Source organism: Xiphias gladius, chromosome 23, assembly GCF_016859285.1.
Source record: "Xiphias gladius isolate SHS-SW01 ecotype Sanya breed wild chromosome 23, ASM1685928v1, whole genome shotgun sequence".
Lineage (NCBI taxonomy): Eukaryota > Metazoa > Chordata > Actinopteri > Istiophoriformes > Xiphiidae > Xiphias > Xiphias gladius.
Window position 1 is genome coordinate 22632098 of NC_053422.1, and position 26579 is coordinate 22658676.

Here is a 26579-nt window from a genome sequence, read left to right on the forward strand (position 1 = left end):
ATGGTCCCAGCTCGGACTTTAAATGGTCTCACGTTGCCAGACCTATGTCCACAGTCTTTAAATAGCACTGAAGCGAACCCGGAAGTCCGCTGGATGCTCGGGATGAAGCCTCTTGGTCTAGCAGAGCATCGCTCTCCCTCGCCAGGCTCCCATTGGTTGCTGCACAGTGACGTAGCAGGCCGAGCACGGCGCTGCTACAGCCGACAGAGTTTAGATAAGACGACCTTGCTGCCGAGAGCTGACAACAAACAACACACCGTCCGAGGGAAACATGACTACCCCAAGTTTACCCGCTTTGCCACAGTTGCCAATGCCTCCGATGCCCGCATTACCCAGCTCAGGATTCAGATTATCGAAAGGTAAATTATTAAAACTAGCTAACAGCATGCTCGCATAATGAGTGTTTTCTTTTCGCGGCTCAACGAAAATTCGAACATGTCTGCGACCTAGAGCTACCCAAGACAAGACAGCTCGTTTGTAGGACACAGCACGGTTTTATGGAGACTGTTTCTCGTAACTATAATACACAGACCTTAAGTTGATATGCGATTCGTTTTCTACAGGGGAATACCTTTTCGCTGCAGTGTCAACGAGCGTTCCTTAGCTGGCCAGCAACCATTTCGGTGACTGACTGGGATCAGCCACAGATTGTGTTTCTAACAGTAGGTCACTCAGAGAGTTGTGGCCCATCAGCTCAAGCCGTGCTGGGAACCGACCCCGCCATCTACAGTAGGCGTATCTTTATGTACGAGGGGCCTCTTGCCGCTCGGCTGAGGCAGCTAATCGCTGCGCTTGCTGATCCCGACTGCCCGCAGGTCCCCGGTTCTTACGACACTACATCATGTGATTCTCAGTGGACTTGGATAATCCTCCCCACTGCCTCGCAAAGACTGGCAATTTCACAACTCCTAGTAGAAATGGAAAACCGGTGGTACATACCTCTCAAGCCGTCCGTTTTCTCTAGCTAACAGGCAGGCCCCTGTCCATGAGAACTCCTCCATCACCATCCCACGGATGATGCAACATGGCGAAGCTGGAGGAAGTGAGGTTAATTTCGGGTCCAGGATGTCAATTCTTTCTCCTTACTAGACTAATCTGCAAAAAACCCAACACCTCGAAACATATTCGTCATTGCCCAACTGGTGAAAGGTGAAAACGGGATTAAATTTATGTTTTTATGCATCACCGTACTGCAAAAGATGTTGTTATCACAGACTGATGCTATGTAAAGCTGTGCAAGGATGGAATTTTCTTTTTAGTGAGACAAATATAAACAAACTGAAGCTGTGCAGCAAAAACTGAAAATATCACTTCCAGGGCTTTTTAGACTTTGAGCCACTTGCGAGAAGTATTAGTTTTACATAGGCTTAGCGGTTAAAACTTGACATTCAAATTGTACTTCAATGGGCAGTTGGGTACCATAAACTCATACAAGTCACTCACTCCAAGTGGCCTATTTGTTAGGGGCCCCTTTATGATCCAGTGCAAACCAATAAAACAATCCTCTTTTTGTGTACCCTGAGATTGTGTCAGAGAGGTGTTGTTCCAATTCTAGCCATTTTGGAGGGCATAGTCAGTGGTTGCGTTTGATTTTGTTTCCTTCTATTGACAGGCGTTTTTTTTTTGTAAAATTACATTTCCGTATCTATTTGTTCACCGTGACTGCGTCTGTCTCTCTACAGAGCATGTGGTGGTTGCTGTGCCGGTCGCGGTGGTTGCAGCGGTCGGAGGCTTCCTGGTCAGCCATTACCTGAGTGGGCGGAGCTGTAAAAAGGGCCTGGTGAACACTTCAATCAGCAAAGACAGTCCCAAAGTGGTCCACAGCTTCGACATCGAGGACATCGCTACCAAGGCCGTGTACTGCCGCTGCTGGAAGTCAAAAAAGGTCAGGCCTCGGCACCTTGGGTCTGAAGCACTGGTACCTGCAGTTTAGCTTAGCGTTTGAGTAAGAGTTACTGAACTTTCTAAACCAGTGAATCAACTTATCAGGGGTCAAAAATTCCCTTAATTTGTGTGCAATTAAAAGTCCCACTGCTGTGTGTGGTCAGACTTTCACCTGCAACACTAATGGCCACATCCCAGTCAGTGATATCATAGCCAGGTGTTTGATAGATCTCATACTGAAATGTTAAAGTCCTCAAGAGGAAGAGGACTCATTTGCATAAACAAGATCCACAATTTGCCTCACGGACAGAATAAATACATAACAAGTTTCAGACATAGTTTAGCTCTGAAAAGTTGAATGTTTAAGATGAAAGTGACCCTCATTCACCTTAAGTGTTAAGGAATATGGCGAACATGTCCACTCAAAGGCATCTTATGTACCGCTGTTTCCATGCCACAGCTCTCACGCGACATCAGGGAGACTGGATCGCGTGTTTCGTATCGTAAAGTACAAAAGGCTTAAAGTTGATAAGAGCAGGTTTTGTTTTCTTCTGACGTGCTGCGATCTCGTTGCAGTTCCCCTACTGTGACGGAGCCCACACCAAACACAACGAGGAGACCGGGGACAACGTTGGACCGATCATCATCCAAAAGAAGGACGCTTAGAACAGCCAATCACAGAAATCCGCCCTCCGTCGACTTCTCATGCAGCCGCCCCCCAGTTTGTCCAGTTGTTTACCGTCATCATTAACAGTGTCACACTGAGGGTTAATGTTATGACACTGCTACAGTCGAACAGTGGATATTCTTCATAGCCCAGAACAGAGACTCAGAAAGTGCAGAATATGTTACAGATTTTGATTTCCGACATTCCACCCTGTTCCTGCATTAGATGATATGACTTTGAAATCAAAGGTCATTTGAGGAGAGATAAGGGAGGGACTTTGACAGTCAGCACAGTCAGAAATGGAGGTATTGTGTCCGCAGTTGCATTTTGACGTAATTAACAAAAAGGATATGGTCACTGAAACCTCCCCATCTGGTGTCTGCTGTGTCCCCTTCCTTCTCGAGTCCTCAGGCGTGGAGCAGGTGGTCGGAACGTGAGGACCTGGCCGCTCTTTTCCTCAGTCAGTCCAGTGTTTCATTGGAATTCAGCACAGGCCTTATATTTAAATCCACAGCCCAGCGTCTGAGCACACACAACACCCGCATGAATGTTACGTGTTCTAATTTTTGCACAAAGAGCTGCGTAGTCAGAGGAAAGAGGAGTTTAGCTTGTCTTAAATGAAATAATAATCTCCAGTCTTGCGACCTGTTGAAACACTATCTGCTCTTCGTAACCAGTTGCTGTCTGCTTTCTGAGGAAACTGTTGTATTGAATCTGTGAATTGTTCAAAGGTTAAATCTGCTTATAAAGGATATATTTTGCTTTTTCATCAGATTTATTTTCTACTGGCTGCGGTGTGTCTGACTCGATTTACTGTTCTGTATATTGTGAATAAACCTGTTGAGTGATCTGATTTGTGGGCCTCACTTATTTTTAGGGAGGCGTTTCTTGCCGCGGCGCCCAGGGGCCAAACTCTACATTTGTTTGTTTTTAACCACAGGATCAAATGTACCTAATTTAACCACTTCACCTCTTAGCAGAGAGGCAGAGCAGTGTGTTTATGGATTAACAGTGGACAGGGATAAGTAAACAGGGCCGTGTGGTGACTGCAGCGGGGTGTGTGTGTGTGTGTGTGTGTGAGAGAGAGAGAGAGCGAGCTAGGCCTGGGCTGGGGGTGAGGGGGGCTGCCGTGCTGCAGTGTCCACCAGCACCAGTGGCCATTTTAAGATGCGGCAGTATTTGTGGTGACCACTAGAAGACGCTGTGTTTACACGGATAGTCCAGGCCAGGCAGTGTACGCGAGTACGGTGGGCCCCTGCTCCCACAGTGACACGCGCGCGCGCACGCACACACACAGAGACAGACATGCACGAGGTATCTGGCTGCGTGCCAGATGCAACGGAGGACTCTCATAAAAGGTGGAGTGGACTCGACCATCGCCGTGTGAGGAGTCACCTTTCACAGACACAGCTAGACGGAGTGCTCACACACACACACACACACACACACACACACACACACACACACAGTGACGGTGTCTCTGCTGCGTGGACAACACTTACGTTGTACGTGCTTAAAAACCAGAAGAACATCAGCGTGTAGGCTGCTCATGATAAAAAAGGCTAACATACTCTGACTAGCTAGCCGGCTCGGGTGTCGCTTTCCTGAGCCACTGTGTTTGGTCGACTGGTGGAAATGTATTTTGATCCTATAGTTATTTAATTATTCGCTTTCTTTGTTTGTTTTTTAAAATTGTTTTTAAGCGTAGGCGACTTCATAATGTCGACTCTATGTGACACTGAAGCCCAAACACTGAGTTTAGCCTCCATTATGTATGAATAACAGTAGCAACAAGTGTAAGGGAGAGGTATAGCCCGAGCCATAGGCTCCTGGCGTGGATGGAAAACAAAACTAAAACGCCTAACAGTTATTTAGGTGTTCATTTTCCTGCTGTTGTTATCTTTCTTTCTTGTTTTGTTTTTTTTTCGTGGTATATTTTTTACGTAGTTTTAATCATCAGTATATATCACCCTGCCCGGAACCTTCTGGCTAAATCTGACACGTTTACATCTCATTGATTTTCGATGAATATGTCTTGTTGGGTTTTTTTTGTGTGTGTTTTGGGGTTTTTTTTTTATTCAGTCGAGTTAATTAAAAACACACAGAGGTGTAATTCGACTTCTGCTCCACAGAGTCTAGACCCCCGTTTTGTCAACGCGTAGCCCCAGTTTACAGGAAGTATGAAAGACCAGAGATACTTGGCAAAGGCCTTAAACCCAGTTTACTGATAGGAAGATTAATACGCATTGTCGTAACATGAGACTGCTGTAATGGATAATCAACGACGATTTCCTGATTTAAAAAAAACAAACAAACAGGCAAAAAATATTATAATAAGCATTTAATGACTCGCTTCAACAGGAAGGTCGTCCATGGACCTGTTGATATTTAGAGGTTTTTAATCTTTATAATATTATTCATGAATATACAGTTCTCAGTTTAGTTGATCAATAAGCACAGTATCTCTAGCATCGATCATAAAATGAGGGTACTCGGTGTTTCCGGTTAATCGTTTCCACCTAAAGCCCACGTTGCTCGGCACACCGAGTGCAATGGACGAGTCGGGCCGACGGACATTCCCCGCTGGCCCTCGCCGGCCGCCCTACAGTGTTCATATCGACAGCCGCCCGTGCACGTTGAGCCGTTCCTCTGGATAGTGAGGGGTCGCTCTGACCGCGGTCTCGGCTGCAGAGTCCACTTCGCATTTTGAGCGACGCCCCCAAATTCCGTGCAGAGTGTTTGCAGACCCTCCGGGACGGAGAGGTGGAGGAGGAATCGGCAGCTCCGCCGTCCGTATACGCTACAATCACCACGCCATTAGTTAATGACTTCATCATATCTTTGACAGGAGAGTTTGGACCGTATCTAGAAGGTAAGGGGAGACGTTTTGCCAACACTTCCGGTCGATATTCGCTGTTTTTGTTTTGTCGCCTTTTCCTGCGCGCAGCGCCGTGTCGCAGCGACCACTCGGACTGTGGTCAGCTCGCCGTGGCGTCGGTCGAGCACCGTCTTCTTAGGTAACCTCAGCCACGGCGAAATGATCGATCGGGCGCCACGATCGACCCGTTAAAAGGTTTACACGCTTGCCCTGTTACAACGTATATGTCCCGTGTTTAATCGGTGGAATAGTTTTTCTAAAAATGTGGACACGGAATATAGCCTGGTCTTTTTTTATCCACAGCAACCGCATCGTTGCGCACCTCGCTCCTCGTCGTCGATACCAGACAAAAGACAGCCCTGTTTTTTTCCGGTCCACTATTTAGTCTTTCTCCGTTGAGCTTAAGCTTTGGCTGGCACACATAACAGCAGTCGTCAAAATGTATTTGAAAAGCGCGCTCCACATTTGACCTGCGCATATGCGCATATCTTTGCATATTGTTGTCGCTCTGTTATTGATTGCATTGATATACCGTGAAATTCTTAAAGGGATACTGCCTCCTGTATGCGGAAATCACTGGCAAGCCATGCACCGTGCCTGGTAGATGGCTCTGTCCATCTAATTTCAAGCTGTTTTGTTTTCTAAATCTATATACATATATGTTATTTTTGTTTTTAAGCACTGATTCTCCGATACAGTGTGTAGTGGCTGAGAAATTTCTTCCAGTCTTATCTCCTCTTGTTTACTCTCTTTCTGTTTTTGTCTCACCAACATTTCTATTCTTAACCTTCCTCTCTTCATCCCCTATTCATTTCTAGCTCTCCAGGACTCTGAGGCTGCTGCAGAGAATGGGAATAGGGACACAGGCCAAGGCTTGCCATTTTGGCTGAAGTAACAGCAGGACGGTTGTCAACCCCGCATCGGCGTCAATCCCCTTCTCCCTCACCTCTCCTCCCACACACACACACACACACACACACACACACACACAAACAAGGACAGACACCCCCCACGCACAGCCACTGCTATGTCCACCGCCGTAGACATCGCTGGCCCTTCCTCCCCAGATCAGGCCCACAGCAGCGCTAAAATCCCCAATGAGCCACTGAGACCCAGCCTAAAGCGCTCCAACCACCCCTACAGCCTCTCCCATTACATCTCCACCCCTGCCCCGGCCGTGGACGTCAAAGGCCTGATCCAGCCCTCCCCGGCCCAGCAGCGGGCCGCTCAGCCTGCACACACTAAGCCTCGCCGGGCCCCCTCCTGGCCAGACATGTGGGAGTCGCCCAGCGGGCTCCACCTGGCCCATGCCGCAGAGCTGCTAATGCGCGCTGGGCTTCTGGCTCTGACACCCGCCACCACAGAGCAGGCCAGCCTGGGTGCGCAGAGCAGCCAGCCACCCAAAAGGGAGGCTGCGGAGGCAAAGGGGGGAAAGGGGGACGGAGAAGGAGGTGCGTCTGGGCCTGAGGAGGAGGAAGAGGACTCCTCTGGATGTGGCACTGACTTCCAACCCTTCCTGGGTGCCTGGTTCCCCTTCAGCCCCGCTCTGTTCCCCCTGGCGGGTTTCCAGATGGGGGGAGGCCACTGGAGAAGCGCGGCCATGGGAGCTGAGGGCATCGAGGGGCTGGTGGCCGAGGGCTACTCTCCTGGCTCTCTGGGCACGGGCAGCGGAGGCAGGAGGAAGAGGAAGAGATGCGGGGAGTGCGTACCTTGTCGGCGTCAGACGAACTGCGAACAGTGCAGCAGCTGCCGCAATCGCAAGAGGGGACACCAGATCTGTAAATACAGAAAGTGTGAGGAGCTGAAGAGGAAGCCAGGAGGTCCTGGGTTTGAGAGCAGAGTGTCTGGGTTTGATCTAAGGGGGTCCGACTTTACTTTGGGTCTGGCACAGGAGAGAAGCAACGGAGCCTTGGATGGATAGTAATGCTTGTGGTGGCAGCATTTGTCAGAGGATCCTTGTTGGATGATTGTTGAGGAGCTGCAGTTTGATAAAAACACACGGGTGTCAACCCAAAGTTAACATGCTCAGACTGTGGTTCAAAGATCTTCAGATCTTGTGTTTAGTGAGGAGCTGCAGCTCTGTTTAAGAATGTCCACACTCGTTCCCATCCTTCCTTTTGACAATCAGTGAAATGGAGAGGAGAGAGAGAAGGATACCAATGTGTGTCAATATTTAGATGACGACAAAAATGCTGTAAATAGCCTGTAAATATCTGGAAAACAGTATGTCTTTTTTACATCCCTTTCCAGTTTGGATGTGTTGTGTTTCAACATTCAAAAAAAAAAGGAGCCAAATGTTTTGTTTCTAATGGGGAGTTTTGATTCTGTTGTTCTGACGTCACTGCATCAGTAAGAAATGAATGAGTTCAGCCTAGGCTAAATTATTTCATGTGCAACTTGTACTGTATAGCTCTGTTTGCCCTTTTGAAATAAAAAGAAATTGGCCATGTGCACTTGTCTACAGGCTGGGTTTATACTATGACTGTGCGTGTGTGTGTGTGTATTTTCATATTTAATTGGGTGTATGTGTCTGTTTGCAGCCATGTTTCTGCTTGTACGCGCACACGTGTGTTTGTGTGTGTGTGTGAGGTTGTGTGGATTATGAGTCACCTAATGGTGTGGCTGAGAGCCTTATCGCAACCCCACAGACACACACGCAAACACACCTCCACGCTGCCTTGGCAAGTCCAGTGCATGCACTCGAACACACCTAACCTGACATGCACGCATAATCACAAACACTCTCTCCTCTGTTCACACACTGGCGCAATTTCCCTTTTTTATTCACAAGTATAGATCCTATACAGACACACACACACACACACATTATAAGCCAAACACGCAGCCAGCTACAGGGTGGGTTTTTGCTTGTTGCCGTAACGATGGCTGATGTGATAAGACCTTCTTCCTCGGCGCCACACTCCAGGGGACCGCAGGGAAGACGTAACCATGGCAACGGCCGGCCCGAGGTGTCACGCTATAATTGGGCCACGGCTGCACTTCCTGTGCGCCTTCAGTCAGGGGGATCGCAGAGGGACTGTGTGTGTGTGTGTGTGTGTGTGCATCTGTGGGGGTGGGGGGGTTGTGTGTGTGTGTGCATGTGAGTGTGTGTGTGTGTGTCTGTGCATGTTTGTCAGGCAGGCAGAGAGAGAGGCAGAGAGAAAGCACAGCACGCCAGCCAACGCAGGACACTGCCAACTCATGGAGAAAAGCAGTGAGCACCAACATCATGCTATTACAACGCTCCCACTGAATGAGAAACACACAGTCTTTTAGTTAAAGTCCACAGTCTAGTGTTTCTTCATCTCCCAGACAAAGGGGGAATTTCAAATTCTTGGATTTGCAGCTTTCTTTTTCTCCACCCCTCTCTCTCTTCTGTGCCTTTCTAGTGATTTGGAGCTTAATCCCCCCTCCCTGTTCTCGTCACGCATGCACACACACGCACGCACGCACACGCGCACAAACACACACACACACACACACCGGAAATCTGTGTCACCCGCTGCCCAGCAGGTCCAGTGACTCCCTGAACGCCTGCAGTCTGGCTCGACTGGCCTGCAAGATGGCAGGAGAGAAAGGGAGGAGGAAGGGGGGAGGGATTGAACGGAGGACAGAGAAGAGGAGGAGGGGGGAGGGTTGAGAGAGAGTTGGGGGAGTGGGGGAGGAGAAGGAGGAGGGGGTGGAAAGCGGATCTGGGGGGGGGGGGTAAGGGGGGTAAGAGAGAGTGGGTGAAACTGGGAGAGATGAAAAGCAGGCCACAGGGGGAGAGAAAAGAGAAAGAGAGACATTCAGGGAGGAGGCCCGGGAGATGGACGGCAGGGGATGAAGATAACGTGGCCCAAACAAAGAGAGAAGGAGAGATGAGCGTGTGATCCAGCGAGTGGAGTGATGGAGGCTGACTGAAATGCAGCGAGACATGGAGACCGGGGTTAATGACGGATGCATTGTCCAGATAACTGGTGTCTGCCGTCACAGACCCCCGTGGAGTTTACATATGTTACAGCACCAGTGGCCCTGCCCACTCCGGAGAAAAAACTCCTCTCACACACACTGCAGTGGAACAACCTGCCAGCCCAAGGCAACCTGCACTGGAGCTGGGCGGACCCTCACTCACGAGCCAGACCTTTGAAATTTTGGCCACTGCGTCTGCTCGGAGACACTGTGTCTCATTGTGAATTTTTTCTCCCTCCATTGGCAGTATCCCCAGTGTTAGAAAATGTCTAACAGCTCTGCAGAAACAGCATCTTTCTGAGATCACTCCTCATTACGCCTCTGTTATCCATTTGTGTTCACTTTTATAGACATGGAAAACATGCTCCTCCCAAACTGAAACACAATGGTCTCCTACAAACTTGAAAAGCTCTGGCTCATCTGCCCTCAGGTTATATTTTGGTGACACTGAGGTCGAAGGGGACTCTTGACCCTTGACCCTTTAAGCTGTTAAAGGTGGATTCAAATAGACCAACTTCCAAAAACAGCTCCATCCATCTCTGGTTTGCGTTCATGCTACGAATGAACAACGAGCGCAAAAACCGTTCAATAGTATTAAGATTAAACATGTAACTAAGAGTCTCTGTGTAATAAATGACTGTCATGGACTGCTATCAGCCTAACCCCAAGCATAGTCATAAAACGTAGAACAAAAAAAAAATTAGTTCTGAAAACATTGTCACATTTTGATCCTAAGGCTGGTTTACTTGGTGTTCGTTTTCAGAGGTAATGTGTACACAAAATTCTGTTAATCTTTAGCTTGCTGCTGATCTTTAAAAAAAGGCCCAGTGGTTCCAGGAAGTTAGGCAAAGCACAGTGATAAAGTCTGTCCGCCTGCAGTGATATTTCATCACAGCTTCTTTTCACACCACCTCATGATGTGGAATAAATTGTTGCCATTCAGCATCGAGCTAGAGGCCACTTGTGCTGCTGAATTTGCATGTTTCCCACCTTTTAATCAGAGCAGCACATCATGAACAAAGCTGTAATGTCAAATACACGACATCTTTAACTTTGATTTTTATGTTATTTCAGTCTTCTGGAAAAATATGAATGAATCAAATAAATTGTGATCAATGATATTAATTCACAGCACTAGCTATCTAACCAATTTTGAAATGTTATACAATATTCATTTGCCTCATAATCTCAAAAACATAAGAAAAAAAACAGCTGGAATGATTGTATGCGGATTCACAATGCAGGCTATTAAGAAAAGCATAAATAAAGCATTTTCACACAATACTTTCTATATCCTTTTAGGTATCCTGCAGGAATGTTTACTGACACTGAGCTAATCTTTTTCTAATGTATTCTCTTCTGATCCCAGTACAGTTGCTGATTCTAAATGCTCAAACTGGGACATGCCAAATCCCATTTTAGTGTTTAACTGGTTTAAAAAAAAAAAACATGCTAGTGGCTCTGTGAGGCTGTGCTTGGGCATAACAGTGCATAACAGTGCTTACAGCTAAATGCTAATGTCATCATGCTAACATTGACAATGCTAACATGGTGATGCTACGCAGGAATAATGTTTACCATGTTCATCATCTCCGTTTACTGTGTTAACATGCTAATATTAGCAAATTAGCACAGAACATAACATACAGCTGGGCAAAATCTTTTTTTAAGCTCTGCTTAGTTTCCTGGGTTTGCAGAGAAACTCCACCAGTTTTAATCACAAAAGTCAGTTTACCAGTCATGAGTTTTCAGCCTCTGGAAACAGTTGCGTGTCGACCGAGTCTCTGGGGGAGTTTTGCCATGACCAGAGAAACCGACTGACAAAATAACCCTGGTGATGTCATCAAGACTATACATTTTTTCATAGAGTTTCAAAGATGTAAGTGTTTACCAGGAGGGCCTGACAGAAAGATGGCCTTGGTTGCATTCTGGAAAATGTAGTGTTTTTGGAGCTTGACCCATACTAGGGACTATCCCAGCCTCTCCATCAATCTTGACCGTATTCTTTTTTTTAAAAACTAATTTGCCTCTCACATGTCCCCAATTCATGAGACTGCCATACTAGATCCCTTTAAATTTACGTTGGGCTATGTTGGTTAAGGTTAAGTTGAGGTTGGTCATGTTTTTGCTTTCTTTTCTCTAATACACATAGGTTAAGTCTAATGCTCATTAGAAATACATTTAGTAGAAATTCTGATAAAAATTTGTGTTACTTTTCTGTCAGATTGGGCTGGGAGAAAACAGCATATTTTAAATGTGGTCTGTAGTTTGTAAGACCCTGTAATGTTTAGAAACATGTGAGGGTTTATTATATATCTTTTATCCATTTTACACCGTACACTATTATAAGTTAATGTTTTTATGTTCAGAGGTCAGACAACATGCTCAAACATGCCCAAACTTGGAAAAAAGATACACATTTTGTAGCCAAATAGGCAAATCCTGGCTTGAATTTTATTTTCATTATAGTTTTACACATTAACTTGCCAACACTGAGGTAACAACTTAGATAACCACTGCCCTTTAGTGTCAAATCTAATGATACCACAACTGAGGTGTTATTATGCAGTAAGCAGAGAGCCGTTAACTGACTCTCTGATCGTCTGACTCAATATATCTCTTCACAATCACTTCAATCAGAAAATCAGGTACGGTAGGGTTTATTGTTTAAAAGGAAATGGTCTCACACACGTGTAAACCTCCTTGGTATAATCTTTAAAGTTTAGTATCATACAGGCTCTTAGACAACACATGCAGAGCTTCTTATGTCCAAATTTCACATCCAAGGTTGGATAGAAAATAAACAGGAGAAACAGTGGACTCTAAACACCTTCAGTAGATAGAAACATTACAAGTCAATGGCTAAACTCTCTTCTGTGACAAAGATGAACAGTCTCTACAATGCTTTGCTGGGAAACCCAACACTGTCCTACTATATATAGCGGGGCTTTTCACACTGTGTGCATGACTGCTCATGTCAAGTCACATGATTCAAGATATATGGGTGGACAGGCACACACACATGCACACTCTTCACTCAGTGACAGAAGCACATATACAGAGACTGAGGGAGTGGAGGTGGTGAGGGAATGCGAAGAGGTTTATTGAGTTGACTGTGACGTGTTGCTTCCCGTGACCCGACTCCCATTTGCTCTGTCTCCCCATGCGACTCGCCCTCTGTCTCAGTCTAAACCACATGCTAATCAGCTTTCTGTGCTCTGCGTTTGATCTCTGATGGGCTGTTTTCTGATGCATCCCGCTGAATAGATAATCATTGTGTAAGTGATCACTATCAAACAACGTCTCTGTGTTTACCAATGTCAGCAACCCCACCTAACCCTACTGAATGGATGCTATGAACAGACACAACTTTGTTAAATGCAAAAAACAAAATAAGGCCAGTCTTTCAGTTTCATTCATTTGTTGTGCTCACACCAGCAACAGACACATAAACCCATTATGTAAATATACAATACAAATACAAATAGAAGGCAAAATACAAGTGTCAGCAGGAGAAGAGTTTAAGCAAGGAATTAGTGACCAAGTAAAAGGGACATGTGACCAAATAGTTAGGTAGTAACTACTGCTCAAACACTCCAAACCTTAAAAATGAAGCACTGTTACACCTCGCATGGTAACACGTGTTCTTACAAGAATGATTAAGTTTCTAGCATCTGAAGTCCCTTTAAAGCTGCAGTGGAGTCTATAAATATTTCTCAGGGACACTTTTTTTTTTTTACTGTTTGAGACTTATCCAGCACACCACTGAAATGAAACAATGACCATAAGGAGGTTAAAGTGCTGACTCAAAGCTGTAGGAGTGTATGAGGATGTTCAATTCCAAATTGGCAGAGCAGAATAGGAACTGGAGTGCTTTTAATACACAATCCCTCCAATTTTATGACTTTGCAGGTCAGTCCTCCTAAACATAGCATAGGTTTTAAGGGCCGGAAAAGTTCATTTCTCTGACCGAGCCAAGTCAGTCACGTGAACACACCCCGTCAGCTGACCTCTGCCAAAACGGTCATGTGTTTTTCTTTTGCTGAGGACCAGGCTTAAGTCAAAAAGCCCCCAAAACAAGCACGACATGAAGATGCTAACAATGGAAGTGTTTGTTGACGTCTGTGGGTCTTAGGCTTCAGAAAGTCAATAACTACAAAGAAATTGGCAACCAAATATGAAATATGATGTTTTTAAAAAAAAAATGCTCAACACAAAGTCCACACACTTGGTTTCCAGAGTTTTCAGCCACATATTGTGGCCTTAATTAATGGGTGAATGGGTGTTATTTGCCCAGTTGTCACGGAAATGGTTTAGTTTGGTTAACATGACCTAACTCTGAACTTTCGGTCACGTGATAATAGAAACATTAAGTTAATGTAAGTGGACCTTGTAATAAATTTTTTTGTAAAACTGCTATTTCAACAATGAAACTATAAGGTCTATTAAATATGATAACTTTATTAAAATGTATCTTATCATTTTATTTTTTGTCCACTTAATACCAGGGCTACTGCCACACATGCAGCTCTGTGAGGCTGTACTTTGTACTTGGTGCACTGAGCTAAATGCTAACGTAAACATGCTAACACAGACACAATTACAATGCTAACACGTTGATGTTTAGCAGGTATAATTTTTGCCATGTTCACCATGTAAGTGTAGAGCGTATACCAATAGAATTGGCATTTAGCGGAAAAAATGGATTTCAGTGCAACTCAGGATGATGGGAATAGGTTTGCAGGTATCTGGTCATAAACTGAAGTATTGGACCAGATGATGGTGCTAGCTGAAACGTCAGGGGATCTCCAAAGTCATTACAAATCATCCGGTGGGGAATATGGATGTCTGACAAAAATTTCATGGTAATTCCATGCAACAGTGGTTAAGATATTTAAGTCAGCTGACCCACAGACAAGCATTGCCATCCCTTGAGCCACACCGCTAGCATTAGAGCTACAGTTCCTTAGTTCCTGCAGAATTAAATACCCTCAATTTTAAGCCTCTAGTCAGCTTTTTAGCCTCATAGATACAGTTTTTTTTTAAAAAATCCCATATGCTATAATGGCCAAAACAACTACATTAAAACATTGTCACTGTCCAAAAACTGCACCATAGGTACATTCTTTGATTTCACCACGATTTTGGTCATTCATAGTTACAGTTGTGATGCCATTAAATCTTGTTCACTCATTTACATAAAGAAGAATGCAAATTATACAGGAAGTAGATTGTTCAAGAAGGAATTCAGGTTCCAGGAGGCACATAATGTGGTATAGCGCCATTATCTTGGTAATTTCACAGTTGGTGGTTTGATTTCTTCCCAACAATATGTGGAAGTGTTCATGAGCAAGACACTGAAACCCCAGCTGTTCCTGATTGGCTGGTCAGTGCTGTTGTCAGTGAATGTATGTGAATGTGTGTTCATAGGTGAATGTGAGGGATTGTAATGTGTTCCGAGGTGCATTGACTCTCAGGATAAAGGAACAAGATAAATACGGTCTGTTTTACTGTTTACCATGAAATCAGTACAAAACAGTAGTGTGAAAAGTTACGTGAACCAAATTTAAAACAATTTCAACCATTTAAACTAACAGAGGAAATGAACATGATCTTATCAAATTAATGTTTCTTTTCCCAGTGATCTCTGCTTATGACATTGTGATAATTAAACTTCATTAACAAATCATTTAAGAAGTGAACCACAGTGTGTTTTTACACCTGTAGACAATAGTCTGTGTGTGCCTGTGTCTCTCTGGACATCTCGCTCTCCGTCTCTCTGTCAATCCCAAAAGCTATGTGAGGGTATTTGAGCTCAGCATCATCAAAGCTGCTTCATTTTCTCATTCAGGTTGGCTTTGGTTTAAAAGTGTGTGGGTCGGTCCTTGAGTTGAGGCCTAACAAAGTGTATCTCAGTTCATGGCTCAGGATCAAGTAAGGACCTTCTTCACATGTATGTGGCCGCAGCCTGGTCCAACAGTGTGTAACTGAGACATTATTTCGGTACACTCAGTGCAGCCGGCTCTTGCCTTTTTGGGGTCAAATGTTGTCTTGTAGCAAGGTACACCTGGATACACCTGGAGTCCTAATGGATCAAGGGTGTGTTTCTTTTCTGTAGATGAGCAGGTTTTGCAGGTATAGGGGGTTTGGTGTAGGCAGGTGTTGTGCCATGAAGATCATCAGTGAATGCCTTCCTGAGCTGCGCTACACGACCTCTGTATCCTGACTTCTGCTCTTCACAAAACACAATCTCTGAGAAGGAAAGAAAGGAACAAAGTGAAGAAAAACTGACCCCCTTTTTAAGCTTGTAATGCATTTCTTAGATAATCAAAAGGGTTTTTAAACCTGCAGCTCGTGTAGGACATTTAAAGCAGGTGGACAATTTTTCTTAAAAATGATGTATGATGCAAGCAGTTAACTACACCTTGTCCAGCAACAACATTAAATATATAATATTGGACAATGAAATGTCCATTATTCTGAGTAAAGAATACATTCACTATTTTCAGTGTATATGCTGTTTAGTACCCTTTATTTTTGTGTTTTTTATGCTTTATTTTGTATATAGTAGATGTTCTTCATGTATACAGTATTCTACTTTTTCTAGTATGCTTCAGTTTCCCTGCATGGGATCAATAAAGTTTATCTCTCCTTATCTTATCCTTTCTTTTGAAATATGAATATGTATGACTTTTTCTTTTAATGGCGTATATTTAAAATGTGGTAGTGTTTCTAACTTGAAATACTGTGTAGCCATCAGAACACAAAAACACATAAATCAGGTGTCTCTCCACCTCCTTTCGCCTCTCTTGTTTTCTCACCTCTGTCTTGTGGGTCGGCTCTCTCTGTGTCTGACAGCTGGGCTTTGAGTGGCGGCTGGTTGCCATGGCTACTAAAATGGGCCCTATAGAGAGGAGCCCAGTCGCTGAGATTGTCTGAGCTGCTGCCTGATTCAGTGTCGCTGTCCTCCGCGGGGTCCTTCAGGTCGTCATCGGCGCTGCAGGAGTCCATGTCCTCCTCAGACGACTGGTAGTTTGGTAAAGCTGGGTAATCCTGCATGTAAGTGGGAGATAGTTTGATGGTAAGACTCTAATACACTGGCCATTTTATCGTCCAAACTTCAAACCCACATACAAACACATTAACTCACACAAACATCTGTGAGAGGCAGCTGGATTTCTTCTTTAAAGCCAAGCTCTCGGGCCTTTCTTCCTGGCAGCAAGTCCACTGTCTGGATGCCATTCATATTATCACTGTGGAGTCTGGAAGACAAAGACGTCCAATTTTAGTCCAACAGACAGTTGTCCCAACCTTTGAATCAATCCTCCAGTTAGTCGTTTGTGGAATAACTTCTATAATAAAATTGGGATGAGGTGACAGCGAGCCGACTGACACTCTTTAGTTCACTGTTTATCTTATCAAAGCCAATCGGAGTTATGTACTCTGTTGACCATCCATTAATGTGGCAGAACCCATGTGGATGTTCATATGTGTTGGTTCAGAAACACGTTGCAGATGAACTGACCTGACAAAGCAGAATGGATGTCAGTCCATGGCTTAAAAAAATACGCTCTAATAAAATATACATGTACGTCATGTTCAAATTAAAGCAATAAAAACCTGATAAACCTGCTTTATTTACTTTGTGAAAGACATGACTCTGTGGCTCTTTGAAATATTCTGGTTCGGCCAGCGTGGAACACACAGTGGAGGGGATTTGTTCTGTCCCATGTCGCTTCTTTCGGGAAAAAATAATCTTAGAAATGACACCACACGAGCAACCAATTTTCTGTAAAAATAAAATTAAAAAGGCCCAATGGAGCTGATGAACTTTATTTCCCCATTCTAAGGTTTCGTGCACTTTGTTAAACTAGTTGCTCCTTACGAAGTGACTCTGTGGTGCTTGACTTCTACAGTAAGAAAAAAAAAAAAACTGCTACCAAATAGATACTGTTGTTCCAGAGCCTACTCTTATATAATTCCGGGCCAAAAAGCCCTAGTCGCTCAGTCAGCGGCACCACGTGAAATTGCGAGGGACGTCCTTTGAGCTTCGTGTCTACCTGTCGTTCATGAGGCTCCGGAGGAGTTTGGAGGAGCGGAATTCGTCCGCCTCTCCGATTACACGGACGCTGACATCTCCATCCCGACCGAGCAGCCACCTCACATGTTTACTGGAAGCTGGAGGAGGGAGGAGGAGGGGGGGAGAGAAAACAGAATGGGTACGCTTACAGGAGAGTCAGGCAGAGGCTTTCAAATAAAGGGTTATTCTGGCTTTTATCCAGAAGGTGGTGCTGTCCTACAAGTGTAGTGCTCGGGAACCCCCTCACACAGTGGCACTGGACTTCGTCCCTGTATTGCCGTTAAACGCTTTTCCAAATCGCCCTCTTCTCCGTCTTTTCTCCCTCCGTTTTCGCCGAAATAACTTGTCTGCCACTGCAAAACATGTCTCCGGAAAAAAACAGGCTACTCATATAGCACGTTCAAAAAGTGTTTTGGGATTATTACAAAAGGGGCAAAGCAGTGGACAGAAAAGAGCACTACCACCTTCCTGCCAATGGGCAGGCGGGGCTGCATGAAACTGACCTGGGTCAGCTGAACAGAAACTCCCTCCGAAGTTTGAATTGGACACAGCCCGCATGTTGCTGTGCCAGTGTTTAGTTGGGACACACTGTGTACTGGCTGAAGTGAGGAGCAGAAAATTTTATTTTTGCTTAATTTTACAATGCATTATACCAAATATGCCAATTTATGTTTTCAAATGAATTATGAATCATACATGGATACATTCTGTAAAAATGTACTGCAAAATTTCCTTTTTTGTTAGCTAATCTTCATGAGCACAATTAAATTCCCAGCCCAACGCACTTTTGTTCGGTTACATTTCCATCCAGGAAATAAAAGCGTATTCTCACCATGACACAGCATGAGAGAAAAAAAAAAAAAAAAACCCCGCTCTGTGTGACAGCAGGTGTTTTTCCATGACATAATGTAACACTACTGATTGGGACGTGGCTTTAAGATTCTAAATTCAAATCCTCAGAGGGCTGCGCTGTGCGGCAGCAGTTTTCTAGCCTGCTGTAATTCAGTGTAGTTTTACCCTTTAAAAGCTGGAGTAGGCCTAATGAACAGATACTGTAAGAGCGGATAGAAACAATCACCTCCTCACTATGAACTGACGGTACAGATTTCTGACAAGCCAGCCGACAAAGGCAGCTCTGTTTCTGGTCATATTTAGGAGAATGACGGTTGTTTGCGGGCCGTCACACAGCACATAAGGGAACATTGTGTGGACGCCTCCGCATGATCACTGTCACTTGCCGAAAGACCATTTCCGACATACTGTAAGTCATGGTCTGTCTGAGCAACACGCCTTTATGTTCACACAGTCACCCCACTGAGTTGTGACTGTGGTAACAAGACAAAGAGGCTACTTCCGTCGCAGAACCGGGGGTGTCTTGCTCCTTTACTACCACACCTACTAATTAAACACATACTGGAAGTCTTGGTTCCCAGGTATGATCTAACTGTGCGTTCGAGTCAGATTAATGGGCCTGTATGCACACGGAAGGACTGCCTTTCCTGACAACAGGTGACACAGCAGAGATTGCCTAAACAAAGAGGGTAACTTTATATGTGGTCTAAAGCGTGGCGGCGCCTGTAGAACGATTCAACGAGCACTGATGGGAGCTGTCTATCACACACGCGCACACACACACACACACACACACACACACACACACACAGTATTACACACACACTCTGTCACTGTGCAGGTGAACCAGTGGAGGTGATAGTGTCTCAGTGAGTCAGATAAACATCGTATAAGGAGGAAGGGGGGGATGAAATGAGTAAGACAGAGAAGTGGAGCAAAGGGAGACATGGTCTGCTGGCAGGGCAATGAAAAGACTCTGGGCTACATTTGTGTGGGTGTAAGCTATACACATCAATGAGATTGGTAACCTGAGAGGGTGTTACTACACGGCTTGTGTATCTGTGCTTCATTACTCATGTCTGGTCAACATTAATTAGTCATAAAAGGTCTCGCCACGACTCACCATATGAAATTAAGTTAAAGAAATCATAGTAACAGTGATTAATTACAGTCACAGAGAAAAAAACAGTAATTACTATTATTACTAGTAATTACTCTGCATATAGACTTTTTAAAAAATGTGTGATGTGTATGTGTCGTTGTGTGAGGACTAAACAGGGCCGTAGCCAGGGATTTACAAATACTGCTTGGTTGTTTACAGGAAAACTCAATATTTTCCTATTTTGCTTTACTGGAAGTCCTACACGTACCCTAGTGTAATGGAGTGAGACAGATGTGTTCTAGTAGCAGCGCGTCTTGCCATTATAACCAGCTCAACAAAGCCACTCTACCTTTCTTTGGCCTGGTGTTGTTGTTGTCTCCTCCTTCCCTCTCCTCCCTCTCCTCCCGCTCTCTCCAGCGGCGTACCTGCTCCTCTCTCATCTTCAGGAACAGGATCCTCTTCTGCTCCTCACTGAGGGCCTCCAGCACGTCGGGCTCCACCCACATGTCCTCAAGGATTTTAGCCAGCATCCTGCTTCTGTCCCCCAGTTGCCAGAGACGGGGGCCGTCAACCCCTCTGCCTTTCCGTCCAGCGGGTTGTGTTTCAGCGGCGGGGGTAGGATTGCTCCTTTTGTCTGGCTCTGCTCAGAGTCAGGATCCCTTTTCTGTCAAGGATGTGTGATCAGGTACAGTCTAACTGCTGGAGGTCACTGTAGTGCCCTTTGTCAAGGGGCACTTCCTTCGTGCAGTGAGAGTGTGCGTGGCTTTCTGGAGGCAAAAGGTGCAGTGTGTCTGGATCAACTGGGCTCTGAAGGTTGCTGCTGTGATTTTGAGAGAGAGAGAGAGAGAGAGAGAGAGAGAGAGAGATTATATCTGCTGTATTGTTTTGTTCCCCTCCATTCAATCCTGTTCTGGCTGGCAGCTCACAATAGGCCCTAAGCAAATAAGCCAACATGCCAACTGTAATGTGTGTGTGTGTGTGTGTGTGGTTTTTTTTTTGTATGCATGCAGTGTTTACTCTGCATACAGTAGGCAGCGAGAATGCCGCCGTGCTTTCAAACACTGAAAGACAAACGGGGCAGGTTCAGTATGTCAACACACACGCGCACATGTACATATGCACACAGAGCAAACGCCCACTATGGTTCTGTTCAGTTTCTGCACTGACAGTAGCTTTCTCTCTCTCTTTCTCACACACACACAGACACAAACATTCAAACACCAACCCCAACTGTTTTCAGCACCTTATCAACACATGTGACACTGATAGCCATCAACAGCCTGCCCAGTTGCTTATAACTCAGTCAGGAAGTCCTCCAGAGCAAAATCCCAGAAAACAACCTTCACCTTAAACCGTGTGTAAACACGCTCCAGGAAAGCAGCCTCTGCCTTGTACACACTCAGGAAAGATTTGAAACAGTGAGCTGCTGAGCCAGGCTTTGTGTCTGTGATAAGGGTCCACCAATCTCTACTTGAGGGCAGTCCAGCAATTACAATAAAGCAGCAGGCGCTAGTTTGTGTTTCAGGTGCGGCCACTTGTGCCACAGTTGAACCATAGAGTTCTACTGAACCTAACAGCTGATGTCGGACTGAATGCAACATTTGTGAAAAATATTAAATGTGATATACGAAACTAAAAAAAACAACAACAACAACATGATTTTGTGCACGTTTTCTCTTTTAAAGGAACAGCTCGATATTCTGGGGAATACAATTATTCCTTAGTGAGTGTTAGAGAAGAAGAATGATACCACTGTCATTTCCGTCCAGTAAATGTGAAGCCGGAGCCAGCAGCCTGCTAGTGTGGGGAGCGTCTTGCTTTAAATACATGCTATAAGGATGCTTACAATGAATGATCCGGCAGTATAAAAACACAGCAGCTCATAAATCTCTGAAAACCACCAGGTTCTTAATTCACTGGTTCTAACCTTCTTCTAATAGTAAAACTAGCCAAATGCTAAGCTTCCTGTAGATTTGATACATTTACACAGCTTAGTTTTGTTATTAGTCTTAGAACCAGCGTCTGTTCATTCCTCAACTGAGCAGCACTGCTCAAGGTTTTTGTGATCCACTTTCTTGTCCATATGAGTGTCTATTGTCTGAGGATGGAAGGGGGGAGTGTTTTTATTCATTCTTTCGTAATGGAGGAGCTGTAAAGCACTTTGAGAGTCTGTGATTGAGAGCAATACAAATAAACCAGACTGGACAAGATTTGCTAGTAAACAGCCTACTCTGTCGACAAGAATAGGCATGAACTGTACACATTTAAAGTTGGGTAAAGGAACGTAAAAGATTGATTGAGTTTATGTCTTGATTTTCAAATCAGGACATAGACACACCAAACTCATCACAGACAGTAACAACCCACACAGACATTTCAGCAGATCACCATCAACACGGTAGGATTCTGTTATTCACAAACACATATTAAGGCAAAGTATCCAGCTGTGGCTCTGCGCCAACATGCAAATAAGTCTGGGACTTGCCTCTGGCTCCGCTCACATGCACAGAAAAGAAAGAAAGGCGGCGAGTGGAGGGAAAGGTATGTGCATGGCATACTGAGAGAAAAGTTTGAAAAGTCTCTCGGTCTTACAAAACACTGGTCATTTGGTGGCGACAGCGGAGAGTGTGAGAGATAAATGAACTTAGACAGGCCGTAGAATGACAATCGCAACAAAGGACAGACAGAGAAAAGAAAGGAGAGGATAGAAAGTGGACTTACTCAGTGGTTGCCGGCCGGCAGCATCTCCCTGCACTGGTCTGGAGTTTCAGCGCTTCTGTGAGCGTGGTATGATGAGTGTGTGACGTGAGAGAGAGTAAGAGCGTGCCTTTGTGTGTGTGTGTGTGTGTGTGTGTGTGGGGTCAGATCGTTGTCAGCAGCAGTGGTATGCAGGCTCAGCTCTGCTGTGTTGCATTTGTACTGAATGGGAGTAGGACGGACTGACATCACTGGATTCATTTTTTCCCTCCTCCTTCCTCCTTCCCTTTTCTCCTCCTCGCCCCTTCTCCTCTTCTCTCCTGTTTACATTCCTACAATGCTTCAAAGGAATAAAATAACAACAGTTGGGGAAATACCAAGTGAGAAAATTGCCACATGTATATATGCAGTCCATCCACTGCTATAAATAACTTCATATCTTAATCTTTCTAAACTGCTCCCTTGTAACATTTAGCTACATTCAAGGACGCAAGGAATTTAATTTCCCCTGACAGGCTGTGTAACCTTTTACATATGCAGCAGCATAGGAAATGGGAGTGACTCTCAGACATTTTTCTGTATCTACCGTTTTAATTTTTTCTGACTGACAGTCTCTGCATAGCTGTGTTTAACCCCCTTCTTTCTCGTTCTTCCTCTGGGACGTCCTGCGGGCTTTGTATGAAACCATTAATCACAACACCACACATGCAGGATGGAATCTGGATATTTAGTCCACAGGACGTTTTCCGTCAACAGGTTGTTGACACACTTATCATGCCAGTAGTCATTGTTTTGCGTTTGCGCTCCGCCTCATGGTGCCAGTTCAGATGAATCCAGTTGGATGGTGTAAATGTCAGCCATATGCCTCTGAGTAATTATTCTAATAATATCGTACAAGTGTACTCTGGTCACATGAAGATGACTAACCTGTCTCCTCAGCGTACTGACCTGTCAGGGCTATGTGGGTGTGGCCTACAGGGAGTGTTTACAGTAAATATAAGCTCGCTGTAAATATCACTAGCTCTTCCTACACTTACTGCATGTAATCTTTGATTTTGATTTATTAGGTACTTGATATTTGTAGTGCAGAAAACGCGTGAAAGTGGCAAGTGAGGCTATGGACTTTGTGCTAAACAGCTACAGAACAGGATGAGGGTCTGTAGTTTCTGAGTAATGTAATGATAGTTTCTTAGATAGAACCTTGTAATTTGGTACCAATTACCAGGGAAAAATGGGCTGTTTTTTTTTCCTTTGAAAGAAAATCTCATTGTATATCAAAATAATTTTTTTTGACTAATCTTTTATTATTGAAAACACCGTTTTCCGTATTTGCTGAATTGTATGCTTACCTGTAGACTAGTTTCCATTTTTTGCATGTTCACCCGACCCTCTGTGTACTGTGCACTAAAAGACTCTTGGATAAACTGCACTATTTTCCATATAATTACTACCAAGTTATAGAGTTTTTTTAGGAAACTTCCTAGTATTATGGGCCAATAAAATAGAGCAAAGAGCCAAGACTATTAACAGGTAACATTTGTGCTTGATAACAAGGCTTTCACCATTCCTGCTCTGTCATATCTGTCTATCCACACCCTTCTTTTATAATTTGAGAATTCTGTAGATGCCCTTACCAATTTCCAATATCCTATTGAGATCTTTTCTTTATCAAAGGGGTCTGCTGTTGCCAGTTCTTCAATAATACTTAAAAAATAAAACAAATCAAACTTTTAGTTTGTAAAAGTAAAAAAGAAATAGCTACTTCTTTCACAATTTAGATGGGTTCCTTTTAAGCATGATTTTTATTGTAAGCTTCTTAAAATAACCCTGCACACTGTACAATGGTAATGTAAAAAAAAAAAAAAAAAGTTAAAGGAATACTCCAGGAAATACTCTTATCAACATTTTAATTGATAGGATTTTAATGAACATGTTTGTATAGTTACAAAGTCAGTTCCCAAAATGAAAAACTCTTCCTTTAAGTCATGACTTTATATTTGTTGTGCTAGACATGATCCTGTGTATCATGTATATTTACATTTACATTTCGAGAAGTGTGTATGAATGAATGAATTATTTAACTGAGTAAATCATCGTCTTAAGGTAAGATGAACTAACCGAATCCCAAGGGGAGAAATTGGCAGACATGTAACATTTAATACCTCACAAAAAACGTGAAAATTTCAAACAAACTTGTGGTTTGTTTCAGTTGGAGTGAAAAAACAACGAGCTTTCACCATTTCAGTGAAATTAACCCTAAACTTCCACCACACTCGGAATTACGCAAAATGAAAACACAGATGTCATCAGCCATAGTTTCCACCAAAACCAGTGTTGCAGTGATACCAGACACCGGTTTGTTTGTCTCTCTGTTTGTCTCTGGTATCGGGACAGAAAGCTCAAGGTCTACACACACGGACACATAGATACATACAACCAAGATGAAGAACAGCCTCAATTTAAGCCTTAAATTAATTTCTAACCTCAAATCTGAAAAATCTGAACCGAAAGTTGAAGTCCACCTTACCTAGACCTAATCATAGCCCTAAACCCTACCTTTTGTCCGGGATAACCTAGATTTACAGTAAGTTTTTCACTCACTCTTTTCCTTATTTTAATACTGTCCTGAGGACATCTGATCCTTCAAAAGATAAAAGGAAGTGCATGCAAACATACATAAACACACAATCACTTTCCCCTTCTTTCCCTCTGGGGGTCAAGGTCAGGTCTGCCAGGGTTAAAACAAAACAGCCAGGGTAGGCAGGAGAGGTGGGGGAGCGACCTGAATATCTCTGTGTGTGTCTGCATGTTATTACTTAATTGCACATGATGAATGTGGGTAAAGTTTGCATCTCTAATCTCTTCTAATCAACCTGAGGCCACATCTTTCAAGTTCCACCGGTTGATATCAACAGGAATTGTTCTGGAAATATTTTCCCACAGGAAACAAATGATTTGCCCTCGTCACATTGTTACCTTCATGTTTCCTTTGCAGGGCACACCTTGTCAGAGTCCCAAAGACTGATACCAACATGTTATCACTACACCTGAATCCACATGGCCAGGATTAGACATGTGGTCACTTTCAAATGGTAAATATGCACGAACAGCACCCCTTGCTGGAGAAAGGCAAGACAGCAAGACAATAATACACAATGTTTTTAATGTAATAAAACCTGGTTAGGCATCGCCAAATAATGGTATTGGTATTCATACTACAACAATAAATATGTTTTTATTGATTGGTTCTCGGTATTTAAACAGTTCTAAGCAATTCTGAACAATGTGAAATCAGGATATCCATTCTTATAAAGGGTCTTGTAGCACTCATGTCTTGTAATTGAGAGTAGTGTAACTACAGGAATAGTTTAAATGAATGAAAAATATTGGCTCTCTGATTTTTACCTTGTCTTGTGGTCTTGTAGTGGGGCCCTGCGTCAAAATCTACTTTTAATACATAAAAGTTATATTTTAATAGGATTCAATACATAAAAGCATATTATCAAGGATCCATGCTGTCGCTAGCTTTTTTTCTGACAATACTTTCATCTTGTAGGTGCTGGCACCTTTTGCTCTGCACACTGTGTTATAAAGCCACTCTCTCTTTTAACTAGTTTGAAAATTAGTTTTTAGTTAATATTATGCTTACATGTTGCATAGTCTTACATAAATTTACACTCATACCACTTAGAAGTTGGGGAACAGGGGTTGAGGGGGGTGATTTTGCTACGGGGCCCGCAGTAGGCTACCCAGGCCCCGCTCATAAGTCCATTTTGGGAGGAGTCACAGAGAATACTCAGTCAACAACATTCTCCATGACCTTTTACCTCTAAAATCAAACATGCATTGTAGGACAGAAAGAGAGAAGAAACTGCCGATAAATCTCTGTTCTCTGCTGAAACTAAATCTGCATAATCTAACTGGTTCCAGTGTCCATATGCATTTTTAAAAAACATTTTTATCTAAAATGTAAAGATAAAGAATTACAATACATCTCAAACTACTCTAACAGCGCAGCTGAGGATGGCAATTTTCTCTTTTAGCCTCAACGTCATACTTTCCATCATGCTTTTGTTGGTCTGATTCAGCACGATGGTAAGGCAGTTTTTCCATAGCAAAATTATTGGTATTCCAACACGTTCTCCCATTAACCATCCCCCATGTTTAATGCATGGATCACACTGACATGGAGCCTGCTCTGTGAAGAGGAGGTGCATTAGCGTTGATTCACATGAGAGATGCATGTGGTTAAACAGACCGCAAAGAAGTATTGCTTTAGTCCCCAAAGTAATTTAACAAGCTGTGAACAAGCTGTGCTGGGTGTTTGGTGTAATGTGCATGCATTATAACATATGTTGACTATTTTTGCATAATTTGTATAACGAGTTTGAAAGAGTTTACAGTTGACTTTAACATCATTACACAACATAGGCTGTCAGCATCAGGCACATTCAGCAATATAAGGTAT

At 43.8% G+C, this 26579-nt stretch overlaps 3 protein-coding genes across 6 annotated transcripts; 2 read left to right on the forward strand and 1 right to left on the reverse strand.

Moving 5' to 3' along the window:
- The first annotated feature begins 117 nt into the window (after positions 1-117).
- On the forward strand, positions 118-3404 carry zgc:110843 (uncharacterized protein LOC541492 homolog). Its single transcript, XM_040119025.1, has 3 exons — positions 118-359; positions 1683-1885; positions 2461-3404. Exons 1-3 carry the CDS (start codon positions 272-274, stop codon positions 2548-2550), a joined length of 381 nt encoding a protein of 126 aa, XP_039974959.1. The 5' UTR covers positions 118-271; the 3' UTR covers positions 2551-3404.
- Positions 3405-3802: 398 nt separating this feature from the next.
- Positions 3803-7880, forward strand: cxxc5b (CXXC finger protein 5b). Of its 3 annotated transcripts, none has more exons than XM_040120790.1 (2): positions 3803-3909; positions 6248-7880. In XM_040120790.1, exon 2 carries the CDS (start codon positions 6457-6459, stop codon positions 7348-7350), a length of 894 nt encoding a protein of 297 aa, XP_039976724.1. In that variant the 5' UTR covers positions 3803-3909; positions 6248-6456; the 3' UTR covers positions 7351-7880. The 3 variants fall into 3 exon arrangements, with proteins under 3 accessions (XP_039976724.1, XP_039976721.1, XP_039976723.1); XM_040120787.1 differs by lacking the exon at positions 3803-3909 and adding an exon at positions 4050-5423; XM_040120789.1 differs by lacking the exon at positions 3803-3909 and adding an exon at positions 5472-5568.
- A 7375-nt stretch (positions 7881-15255) lies between these two features.
- Positions 15256-22303, reverse strand: zgc:92242 (uncharacterized protein LOC436899 homolog). 2 transcript variants are annotated; one of them, XM_040120791.1, is made up of 6 exons: positions 22136-22303; positions 19764-20234; positions 17441-17558; positions 16531-16642; positions 16202-16433; positions 15256-15632 (listed from the first exon to the last, which is right to left on the reverse strand). In XM_040120791.1, exons 2-6 carry the CDS (start codon positions 19942-19944, stop codon positions 15466-15468), a joined length of 810 nt encoding a protein of 269 aa, XP_039976725.1. In that variant the 5' UTR covers positions 19945-20234; positions 22136-22303; the 3' UTR covers positions 15256-15465. The 2 variants fall into 2 exon arrangements, with proteins under 2 accessions (XP_039976725.1, XP_039976726.1); XM_040120792.1 differs by lacking the exons at positions 19764-20234; positions 22136-22303 and adding an exon at positions 17964-18184.
- Positions 22304-26579: the final 4276 nt, after the last annotated feature.

Bases quoted from the DNA above. Each gene is read 5' to 3' on its own strand.
- zgc:110843 (XM_040119025.1), top strand. From the start codon at position 272: ATGACTACCCCAAGTTTACCCGCTTTGCCACAGTTGCCAATGCCTCCG. The intron at 360-1,682 runs GTAAATTATTAA...GTCTCTCTACAG, and splicing joins AGGATTCAGATTATCGAAAG to AGCATGTGGTGGTTGCTGTG. The intron at 1,886-2,460 runs GTCAGGCCTCGG...ATCTCGTTGCAG, and splicing joins GCTGCTGGAAGTCAAAAAAG to TTCCCCTACTGTGACGGAGC.
- cxxc5b (XM_040120790.1), top strand. From the start codon at position 6,457: ATGTCCACCGCCGTAGACATCGCTGGCCCTTCCTCCCCAGATCAGGCC.
- zgc:92242 (XM_040120791.1), bottom strand. From the start codon at position 19,944: ATGCTGGCTAAAATCCTTGAGGACATGTGGGTGGAGCCCGACGTGCTG. The intron at 17,559-19,763 runs GTAGAGTGGCTT...TCCCTCCTCCAG, and splicing joins CAACACCAGGCCAAAGAAAG to CTTCCAGTAAACATGTGAGG. The intron at 16,434-16,530 runs GTGAGTTAATGT...ACTTACATGCAG, and splicing joins TGCCTCTCACAGATGTTTGT to GATTACCCAGCTTTACCAAA.